The sequence below is a fragment of the Megalobrama amblycephala genome, linkage group LG13 (assembly GCF_018812025.1).
Source record: "Megalobrama amblycephala isolate DHTTF-2021 linkage group LG13, ASM1881202v1, whole genome shotgun sequence".
In the NCBI taxonomy this organism is placed as follows: domain Eukaryota; kingdom Metazoa; phylum Chordata; class Actinopteri; order Cypriniformes; family Xenocyprididae; genus Megalobrama; species Megalobrama amblycephala.
Window position 1 is genome coordinate 29,885,346 of NC_063056.1, and position 12,166 is coordinate 29,897,511.

The following is a 12,166-nucleotide window of genomic DNA, read 5'->3' on the forward strand; positions in this document are numbered from 1 at the left end:
GTTCTTCATACATATAAACTGCATCCAAACGTTTAAGCATTTACCTTGTAGAATTTTATTGAAATAGATATATAATAACAATATGTATATTGCATCAAGATAAACGGAAGCTGACATTTTCAGTGTTATAATTCTCATTAGGGGTGTATATTGTAAATACCCACTGCATTTCCCAAAAGCTTCGTAAGCCTAAGCATAACGTAGAAACCATTAGCACCACAGGACTCAACAATCTAGTTATGCTTGCAATGCTTTTGGAAAATGCAGCCAAGTTCAAGATGCTGTGTGAAGCAAACAGACTAAGAAAAGTGTGACTGGATGCTACATTTAAATAACTGTATGATGTACAGCATTCCTTCCTCTGATACTGATACTGTATGTTGCAAAGCATTATGAATGATGTGATATATTGAACCTGTTGCAAACTTGATAACTGAGCAATGAAAAACCTATAAAGCATATAATCAATTCTGCTTAAGCATTATGCTGGTTTAGTTCCTCACTAGTTTGGTCACAAGAAACATACTGAAGACTTCTGTTGACCTCTCTCTTCTTCTCACTTTACAACATAAAGGTGCACACAAGAACACAGATTCAAAAACACACAATCTGACACACGCACAATTTTTCATACACATAAACTTAAACATTGTACATTCCTCATATTACTGCTGCCTTCTGTGCAGAAAATACTGTATTTTCCCCTAATTGAAAGACTTTTATTTTACATAGACCACTAAAACATGTAAAACCGCTCTACCGGCTGTAAGTTATAAGTGCGTTTGTCTCAAGGTATATAATAACATTATTTTCTTCATGTTTGGATAGTTTCATCATCATTAAAGTTCAACTTTCTCCACATTCTCTCTGTAAACCACAATATCAGTTCCAGTGCCTTCTTTTGTTATAAACAACAGAAAAAAAAAAAAACATTTAAAAAAACAATACTTTTCACTCGCAGACAGACTCGCAGACAGACTCCAGACCGTTTGCTACCTGTCACGAACATAAGGAAATCCAACTCGAGAAAAATAATGTGATTACAGCTGGATTAGGTGAATCACAAGAGTATGTTTTTACATGTTCTTTTAGGACGGCGGGCCTCATTTGCAGTGTCTTCTATAGTTCAGAAACCTTTCTGATAGTTCTAAAGAGAAACATATGGAACATTTCGCCAACCACAAACAATGTTGTTTCCTGTGGGAAGGCTTACAAAAAGACGACCCTGCACACGCACAGTCTTTCTGAGTGCTTCCAAATAGCATGAGACTAACCAACCCAGCTCCTTGGTTCCCGCAAGCTTTACTCAGTTTACACAGTTCATTATTTAGTACAGCAATCCTCCAGTTCTCATTGAGCATGTTTTACGTGTAGCAGCGTTATTCCTTTTTTTTTTTTTTTTGCATAATTTTGATATTGTCAATCAAATAATGTCCGTCTTCAGTCAACGAAGGTGAGCCAGGGATTCTTCTTTCTTAGGCTCACCTGACACATGATCAGGTTAGGTCACCATGCTTGTTGTAATGGTGGGGACAGTGGTGGACCGGTTAGGGGTCTTTTTTTTCTTTTTGCCTCCTTTGCCACTTTCCTTGGAGTCTCGCCCACGGTTCTTACCATTTTTTTCTCCACGGTTCTGTGGGTTCTTCTTATTTTCCTCTAAATAAAAGAAAGTTGCAATCAGTGTTGGGGAAAGTTACTTTTAAAAGTAATGTGTTAAAATATTGCATAACTTCCTGAAAAATAAATGGTTTACTTAGTTACTTTTTATGAAATGTAATGCATTCCATTACTTTTGCCTTACTTTTTCTCACCTGGGCTGGGCTTGCTTGTTTGATTTTTAACAAAATTAAAAAAAAAAAAACTTATATTTCTGGCAAATGTAAAAAGAACCTTCCATACCAAAAGTGAAATGAATAAGCCTCAGGCTTAAGGAAGTGCAAACTTACTCCCGATTTCTCTCAACGTGGGGACAGGAGAGGTGTCAGTCTCTAAATGGGAAAACAAAGTAACTTGCGTTACTTTTTTGAAAAAGGAACAGATATTTTGTTATAAATCTAAAAGTAATGAGTTACTTTACTAGTTACTTGAAAAAGTAATCTGATTACGTAATTTGAGTTACTTGTAACCCTTTACTCCCAACACTGGTTGCAATTAGAAAATTCAAGATTAATTTTGTATTCCAGGAAAAAAATATATGAAACAAGATAAATATACTTGAGAAACAAAACTGTATATTTTAAATTAGATTTATATTTCTCACCCCATTGACAAAGTTGTCTCCTTTTTTTCTTTGTTTTGTTTTGTTTTCAGAATAAACCTCACAAAATTTAGTTGAATTTATACTTATATTGAAAAAATATTCAATATATACAATTAAGTTAATACATATGTAATTTTGAATTTCAAGCAATTCAAAAATTAAATTCAAACACAAAAATATCTATTTAATAACATACTGTAACTAAAATTACTGCCATTTTACATTTATCTGCCTATTATGTTTCTTTATATATTGTTGAGAAGTGTTTAGGTTTAGGATAAATAAAAATAGATAAATATAGCTATACAATGTATATTTTTAATATAAATACAAATGATTCATTAAAAAAAACATTTCTAAAGCTGTGCATATGGAAGTGAAAATGTGAAAAAAATTTATGTGTAAACGTTACATTAAAATAACTAGGAATACAGATTAGATCATGCTGAACTATAGTACTGTCCAAAAACAGTACTGAAAAACGCAGGCTGGTTCGTTTCCCATCAGCCTCACTTGCACTACTATAAGGGGGAGTCGGGGCCTCCGGACTGACTGATATTTGTTATGAAGTTAGTGTTGTGAGTCTCAGTGTTCCCTGGAAACCAAAGTCAACACTCATTTGGTGCTGGAGAGCATTCACTCTGCACTTGATAACATGAGCCACACACACAGCCGCTCTGCGGCTCCTGAAATTGGCTCTCTGCTCATCTCAAGGCCCTGATGTTCTACCACAAACTGTTGCATTTGCTTCTACATAAAATGCATGATTAAAAATAGAATGGAAAGGGCGCAAACAAACATTTGTTTAATTAAACCTTTGGTTGTTAATAAGAGTTATATAAAAAGCAGTTTCACTTTTACAGATTTTTTGACTTGAAATGGCATCATCGTAAACATAAAAAAACGACTTTCTTTGGCAAACATTTAAGAGCTTAATGGACTTGAATCTAACAACAAAACAAGCAATAATTAGAATTCCCTCAGTTTATTTAACAGACCTGCCAAGGTCTATAAAGCACAAACAGCAGTTCTTTCTGCTATATATGTATATATATCAGAGATATAATGCTGTTTGCAATTATGCCTGTTATATTATTGATGCATCAACAACTAAACATTTTCACAATATCACAAGAGAAAGAGTGCAGTTGCACTGTAACTTGGCTGATCTCAACCACTATTCAGAACTAACAGCTCTATTTTTGAGAGTGCCATTGCTTTTATCCGACAGATAAAAGACAATAATATCATAATAACATGTTACATGACACAATATGGCCATATATTTGGTTTGTTTTGCTCCACTAGCAAAAATTACTCCAAATGAAGCCACAGGAGAGCCACTGCGAGTCTCTGAGAAACAAACAGTAGTGGAGTTTTTTAAACGAATCATTGGATTTAATGACTCAATTAAGACACTCACTTGTTTTGTTCCTAAACAAATCAGTAGTGTGTTTTGAACTAATCGGCTGAATGAATGATTAAATGACTAACTTATAAAGACAGTTGAATGTTTTCTACAACAATGAATCAGTATGTTTTGAACAAATCAGTTGAATGAATGATTTAATGACTCACTCATTAAGACAGTGGCTGCAGTGACTTCCTTAATATATAGTAGGTGAAAAAGAGAACAGAGAATTATGTATGATTTCACAGTATTCATAAAACAATATGCGAAAAGTACTCAGGTGACCTACTACTTCTGGCTAGATTCAGAAGTGCACATCTGATGGACACTTTACTATCCTATGAGGCCACTGGAGAGGAGTTGGGAATGTCAGTGAAGCCCTATTTTAACGATCTATGTGCATGGTCTAAGGTGCACGGCGCAAGTGCACTTATGTCCGAATCCACTTTTGCTAGTTTAAGGACAGGAAAAATGCCGGCGCACCCGGTGTATGGTCTAAAAGGGTTGTCCCTATTCTCTTAATGAGTAATGGGTGTGTTTTGGGCTTAACATGCAATAAACCAATCAGAGTCTCATCTCGCATTCACTTTAAAAGCCAGTTGCACTCGCGCCATGGTTTATTCTCTATTTACTGACTCGCAAACAGACCATCTACGGGAAAAGTCAGATTCCACCAAAGCATTTTTATCTTTATGCACACAATAATAATCTTTTACATTGTAATCCTTTAATTTTAATATTTGGCATGTTTGTGTGCTGCTGCAAGTCCCTGTGTGTGTGTAATAAGCAGCGTCGCATATAGGCGCACATTACTAACGCGCTCTTTAAATAACAAAACCAATATTGTGCCATTGACTTTAAACCAGGTTTCAGTTGGTCAGTAGCGCAGTCTATTTCAGTTGCCTCAAAATAGTAATGCACCAACAATGCGCCTGGACACACCTCGTTTTCAGACCAGCACACCCCTTGGCCCACAAATGGGCTCAAATGCATTTGCTATCTAAAGAACGTGGCGCTGGACGTGAAAATGATAACTGCGTCGGCCTAAAACTAGCAAAAAACACTTGCGTCGTATAACCTACTGAAATATTCACAACTGGTGAAACCTCCCAGTGCTCGTCCAATCAGATTGGGAGACTGAAATGTTGTATGTATTGTATAAAAACAATTAATTATATAATATTTTTATCAGTGATTTCCACAAACAAAACAAATCAAGTGTAACTGAGTCGTAACTGTAAAGTGTAATTCAGTCGTTTAGTGTTCACTGCTTTGAGAAGAGCAATCTTGTTCGTGTGAGGACTTCTAAGGCCTTGAGTTCACGAAAAATTGAACCTCAACTCGAGTGTCAGTTAATCATGATTTTAAAACCGAGGTGAAAATGGAGCCTTAAACTTTGGATCCACATGGTGGAGACTTGTTAGCTTTGATAAAGCGGTAAGAGCGCTTGGGGAGGATCCATTCATTTATGACAGCAATAATTACAGTGCTGCTCAATCCAACCTAAACACCATCGCCTGACAAAGGCAATCACGCATTTAGTGTATTCGGTTTTCGTGCAAAGACATTTATTAAGCTACAGGAAGGGAAAGAGAAAGGGGGGAGCTTGGCATAATCAACACAAAGCGTGAGATCTGCAGACCAGTAAATCACCGGTGTTATACAAGCACTGCCCCCTGTGATTTTTACAGCAGCCCTGTCAGCCAATTCCTGCAGATGTATTCACAGCCTTGCTAATTTAGCACGAGGTGAAAATTTACACACTTAGAAAAAAAAAAAAGAGGGCAATCGGGTCATGCAACACGTAACCTATGAGTTCTTGACACCTGAGTTGCATTAATTCTTTTCGGGTAGGTGGTGCCGCTTTACTTTTGTGGCGAAAACATGTTTTGAATCCAACTGGCAGAACACTTTTCTAACTGATCCTATCTTAACATAGTTAAGCGAGGGCAAGCATGATATTATGAGATTGAAGTACAAACAAATTACTTTACATGTGTCCGGACCTATTAGTTCACCATAGCTCTCTCTCTCCGAAAGCTTTTCCGACAAGTGGACTCTCTAAGTTTAGAAATTTGGCAGGCGATATAGCACTTTTATGGGGCAGTTTATAATATTTCACTGTTAATTATTCTTATGGACCCCGGGTGAAAATTCTTTCCACAATACGGGCGTCATGCAGAGTAAATTTGCTTCTCATTTCTCAAATGGCGCTGTCACACCTAGTCCAAAGCATGGAGGCCGACAGAAGAACAGCGAGCACTTGATCTTGTGAGGCTGTTCGCATGAATAAGACGTATAATTTCCAGGAACACGCTGTTTCTCAACAGTGTGAAGAAAACTAAGAGCTCTAGAAGGTATATTCTTTTGTTTATTTTAGGAGCCACTCAATGGGTGGCATTACTATTAATGAGTCATGCGTCATGCAATTTCCTAAACTGATAAGAATCGCTTGAATATGGCATCTTGGCATGAATAAATTAAGGAGACCACATTTTTTTTGAGAGATATCTATTGGAAGTCAAGAGAGAAAACAAAAATAGCCTTACGAGTGAAAGCAATCACAATCACTCAAACACGTTTTATTAGCCTGGCTTGATTTCTGTATTGTTGATGACATGTTGCAAGGTCTTCTGTAAGCTAGTCTGGTCAAATGAGCTATCTTTACTTGTAAAGCCCAGTGGTTATTAAAGTGTAGGAGACTTCCTTGGTTCTCAAATGTCACTCATTTGCAGATTTTCAATTTGATGACAAACACTTTTTCTTATTTTCTGCTTACGCGAACACGCTCACTGCACTGTACGTGTTAAAAAACAGGCGTTCTTGTATGCATGCTAGATTCGAAGCACAAGATTTTGAGTAAAAACTGCAGTCTTCACAAATAAATGATTGACTGATTGTACAAATATATTAACTAGCCTACGTTTACTGTACTTTTATGTGCTTTTTAAGCTTGACGGTTACAACAATTATCTTCCCATACTTGTTTTTCACGGATGAAAACGTCTTTCGGGTTTAGAGCAGCACAAGGGTTCTTTATTTTGGGCAAAGATGCCTTTCAAAATAAATTTCACAATGTTTTAATAACTACAAAAAAATACATATTCGTTTGCAGAAAGTGTACTGAAAATAAAACTGAGTTAATTCAGATTAACTTTAATAATGAAAAGGTAATTAAACCATTTTGTTATTCATCCGAAAAATATAACGCTAAAAAAAAAAAAAAAAATGCAGTTGGTAAGAGAAATGGGGTTGGTAAGAATTTTTTTAAATGTTCAAAGACGTCTCACACCCACCAAGGCTGAATTTATTTGGTGAAAATAACAGTAATATTGTGAAATACTATTACAATTTAAAATAACTATTTTCTATTTTCTAATTTTTTCCTGTGATGGCAAAGCATTACTCCAGGCTTCAGTGTCACATGATCCTTCAGAAATCATTCTATTCTTAAATGCTGATTTGATGCTCAAGAGACATTTCTTATTATTATCAATGCTGAAAACAGTTGTACTGCTTAATTTTGTTGTGGAAGCTTGAACAGTTTTTTTAGGATTCTTTGATGAACAGGAAGCTCAAAAGAACCACATTGAAATATAATTTTTTGTAATATAATAAAAGTCTTTGTCACTTTTGATCATTTTAATGCATTCTCGCTGAATAAAAGTTGCATTTCTTTAAAAAAATAAATAAAATCTTACTGACCCCAAATTTTTGAATGGTAGTGTAAGTGCTGATATAGGAGGCATCTCCAAAAATAAATAAATAAATGCAAACTCCTACAGGCTGAAATCTAAGAATAAAAAAACAAACAAAAAAAAAAAACGAAAAGGTGTGCACATCCCAAACCCTAATTGGGCTCAGGTGCAAGACAAAAAGATGACAATCATAGAAGCAAGAAGAATAATTTCAGCACACAGAGTTTACAGTTCCAAAAACAACGTGAACTTGGTGTGCGGACATTACTCTTCTTACTTCTATGAAATCTACACAAGCCATCCAGGCGAGTGCAACTGTAGGAAGAAACAACATTTTTTTGAACAGTTTACGTCTAACAGGTCCACTAACGTTCCGTTCCTACTCTAGAGCCAAAGCAGCATATTAACCTCACTTTCCAGTAAGTTAAAGCAACAAACAAAAGGCTGCCCTCAGATCCGCAGCCAGCGACGAAAAGATTACAAACCAGCTGGGCTTCTGTTTATTTACTGGGAACATTTGAGGATTTATTTACACCATATTATGTCAAAAACCGTAAATAAATGAAATCAAATTATTTTCAGGAGACTGTTTACATGTTTTTCCGAGTGGCCAAAAAAGATAAATGATCAATAAATCAACAAATCTGTAATTTGCAAACACGCGTATTGAAGTTGGATAACAGATTTCACGCATTCCTTTTGGCGCAAGTATTTCCTATCCACCCTCTTTCCAACATTTTTCTGTTGTTCTTTCTCTGATTTACCTTTGCAAGAGATCTTTTTCTGCACGGTACATCTCTGGGTCTGTGTCTCTGGGACGCAGGCCGAGGGCGGCGCGGCCCCTGTGGAAGTGGCAGGACTTGGAAGCTGTACGGGCTCCCTGGTACGGGTCTGGTTACCCTTTTTAAAGCCACATGTTTTGTTCTTCTTCATGCAAGGGCCCCATGGACTCCACTCACTTAGATCACATTGAACTGAAACACAGAAAAAAAGAAAAAAAAACAGAATAACCTTTTCTTTCTTTTTTTTTAGAATGAATCTAGTATGTACCAATTACAAAATTTAATATATTTTCAGACAATAGGAAAAAGACAGAAATTGTTTGGGGTTTGAACATTTTGTTCCTCTAGAAGGGGGTCTGAGAAACAAGTTACTCTAAACAAAAGTTGAAGAAATTGCATTAGGAAACCCCAAAGAATCCACAGTTGGAGATTCAGACTGCTAAAATCCAGCATCACTCACATTTTCCAATTACTTTTTGCTAAAAAGCAGAGCATGTGTTATGATTGTATGAGGTAGGCTCCATTTTTATTCAACGTAATGACAAGCTGTCAAGCTCCAGACTTTCAATTGGATTGAGCTGTTTTCGAGTGCAATGTCTTTTTCTAAGCATCCAATTTTTGTGGGTTTAATGGGGGGAGGAAGGTCAAAGGGAACTCATCCATGCCAAAAACAATCCACATTACAATACGCATTGCAAAGTGGTGAACTGACTCATTGACGCAGGTGAGGCATCATAAGCTTTGGCAAAATGTCACCCTGGAAGTCGAGGCTCCGCATTTAAAGGCCAAGCAGCCTGGAGGAGCCAGCACCACCATTGCGAGTAATGCTAATAGTTGCTGTGTTTGCTTGCTTCTGACAGAAATATTTTCAAAAGGAATCAATAAACTCTTATCATCCAACAGGCCTTTTGCCAACGTTCCTTTCAACAGCGATTGAGAAACCACAGAAAAAGGAAAACAGAATTTTAAGGAATACTAAAAACAAAAGATATTCAAGAACTTTCCAGTTTCATCATTCGAGCAGCGGAGTTGATTCGCAATGACAGAAGTACAGTACCATGTGTCCATAACAACTGATGACATGCGCTAAACAAAAAACAAAAAATAACTTAAAGACATAGGCTGCATGTAAAATAAAAAAAGCTTGATTATATGAATTTTTGTACTATACTATTATAAAATATAATATCACTAAAATATCATTGTGTGTATTTTGATTAGTGCTGTCAATCGCATCCAAAATAAAACTTTGTGTATATATATATATATATATATAAAATAAATTAAAATACAATTAAAAATAAATTAAAATACAATAAAAGTTTATAATAAAAGTTTGTGTGTATATATATATATATATATATATTTTACAAACTTTTATTTTGGATGATGAACAATGATATTTTAGTGTATTTTCATTAGTGCTGTCAAATGATTAATCGCATCCAAAATAATATATACACACACACAAACTTTTATTACAAACTGTATTGTGTTTTATTTTTATATATATATATATATATATATATATATATATATATATATACACACACACATTTCTTATATATATATATATATATATATATATATATATATATATATATATATATATATATATATATATGTGTGTGTGTATTTATATATACATAATTAAAATACACAGTTCACACATATTATGTAAACAAACTTTTATTTTGGATGCGATTAATCATGATTAATCGTTTGACAACACTAATTTTTATACAATAAACTTTTATATACTAAATATTTCTTTAAAAAATGCGATAACCACAAAACTCTGCCATGTGTCCTGTAACTAAAAGACACAGTGATGTAGAAGTGATAATTTAGGTCTCAAAGTTTTTACATTTTAATTCAAGTTTGAAAAATTCTAAAGTTCTATTTTCATTTAACATTCACAATTAGTTTTTTAAGTTTGACCAAGTTCATCAAGCATAGCAGGTGGCAAAATGCTGTTCAAAACATTTTTCTGGTAAAATGTATAAAATTAAAAATAAAAAACAGAAATTAACGTTACAAATCAGATTTCTAAAGTGACAGGCACTCATTTATCATAGAATGAACAATATGAAAAAGCAAAATATAATAAACTATGCGGTCTCACCCACCTACACACTCCATGGTGCCATTGACGGTAAATCCTTCAGGACAGCTGGAGAAACACCGCCCTCTGTGTGAGTACAGGCCCTCCTTACATTTTGTGCAAAAGTTTCGGCTAAAACACGCCTCACAGTTTTCTATTTTACATTCTGAAATAAAGAAAGACAAAAAAAAAAAAAAAGTTATATAATTATTTTATCAAAAGCGGTTTTAAACTATGAACAAGTGGTCCACCATCTGGTGACTTATTGTTGTGGCTCTTACAAACAATTATCCAAAAAGTATCCTTTCAAGAATGTCAAGACTCTCAAATGGCTTCCTCACACCTCTGTCTCATTACAATCTTTGATCAAACATACAAACTGCCTCAAATTGGGAGCAATTGTGGATTTTGGCAGAATGAAAACTAGAAACAGAATACATTTCCCCACCCCAAATGTTCCCCATCATTATCTTATTCTGATAAACAGGGGATCCAGTTCTTAAATGTCAATCTCAATCTTTTCCTTTGGTGCTGTAAAACCTAAAAGGGTTTACAGTGAGCTCCAAAAGTCTGAGACCGCTGCTCTAAAACCTGATGATCATGTTGAGAATGATTTGAGATGTTTCAAAGTGCTTCAGTGGAGTTCACCCAGTAAATGTTTCTCATTTTAAAATGTTTAAAATCCTAAAACTGAATATTTCCTGCTATTTTCTCCTCCAACAGTCTTCTGACTGACACAGACTGAACTTTAAACCAAGAAGGACTGCTAATAATTTTGCTAAACAGATTTAAACGGTAAATTACCGTGACATATGCGAAAATGTGCAAAAATAAGGTTCTTAAATTTCCGTTCGAATACCTGGGACATTCTCAGAGCAGCAGCACACGGATATCTCGGATATCTCGGAGTCCCGGCCAAAAGCAGAAGAGGGCCTTGAGCCGTGTTTTTTGTTATAACCTCTGCTCTCAATTACTACTTTAAATGCCTGACAACTAAATTAGTAATGTTTGGAGCAAATTCTTTTGCACTCAAGCATTTACAAATGGACCCTTAATGCAAGACAAATGTTGTTAACAAGACATCATGGGGATTTGGAGACAAATCAAATGCACGCAGCTGATTGAATAATTGCAGCAGGGCAGCCACTAAGAGGCCTGAGATAAAGGAGGGGTTCGCATGCACAGCCATCTTTCAAAACACGACAAAAACACTCTAAGTGAGAAAGAAACAAATAAGTCGAGGGGAAAATGTTGACAACAAGAGGTCTGGTGACGTTCTGAGTGATTTGGAGTCGACACCTGTGGATACGACGCATTTCGTTCTCAATGTGTGGGTCATAAAAATACTTAGGCTAACAAGCGGACAGCTGCATGTGGTATTTCAAAGCAAGTGTAAAGTATACAGTCAAGAAATGATGAATTAAAGGCTCCAGAGGGTTGTGAAATAAAAACAGCGCTCCACTAATTTCTCACTTCCCTTGATGCTAACATTTAAATTTAAGGTTATCTAGAATGAAAGTTTAAATCAGAACCATCTGAGAGGTATTAGGTGGAGTGATGCAAGAGTGTATCTTGGTAACAAAAGTATTTTCTTCCTATAACAAAATATAATGACTCCAAGCTGTGGTTCACACTAATTGGCTATCAAAACATGCTTGAAAAGGGAGCAAGACGTTCAATTTACAACTGGAAAAGCTTCGGTAGGTTGAAGTTAGAAAGGGCTCAAATAAAGCTATTAATTTCCTCCCACAACAGGAGTAAAGAGGTACCACCAATCAATTTACGAGAGGCATTTCCTTGTCTGTCCACAGTTCTCCCCTGCTTTGCCTTTATCACAGTAAAAATGCTCACGCACATGATGGGAACAGGCCGCCGAGTCTCCGGCTGAAACCTAGAGAGCGCACTGTTAAA

General features: G+C 35.6%; 1 protein-coding gene across 4 annotated transcripts in view; it reads right to left on the reverse strand.

Moving 5' to 3' along the window:
- rspo1 (R-spondin 1) overlaps positions 1-12,166 on the reverse strand; it is a 25,613-nt gene continuing 13,447 nt past the window's right edge. For 2 of the 4 annotated variants that reach the window (XM_048153562.1, XM_048153561.1), the window contains exons 4-7: positions 10,281-10,421; positions 8,134-8,343; positions 1,947-1,988; positions 5-1,656 (exon numbers count right to left, since the gene is read on the reverse strand). In XM_048153562.1, the coding sequence (XP_048009519.1) occupies positions 1,502-1,656; positions 1,947-1,988; positions 8,134-8,343; positions 10,281-10,421 (548 nt within the window). In that variant the 3' untranslated portion in view covers positions 5-1,501. Of the gene's footprint in view, positions 1,657-1,946; positions 1,989-8,133; positions 8,344-10,280; positions 10,422-12,166 lie in introns of all 4 variants that reach the window. The other 2 variants (XM_048153564.1, XM_048153563.1) reach the window with 2 other exon arrangements.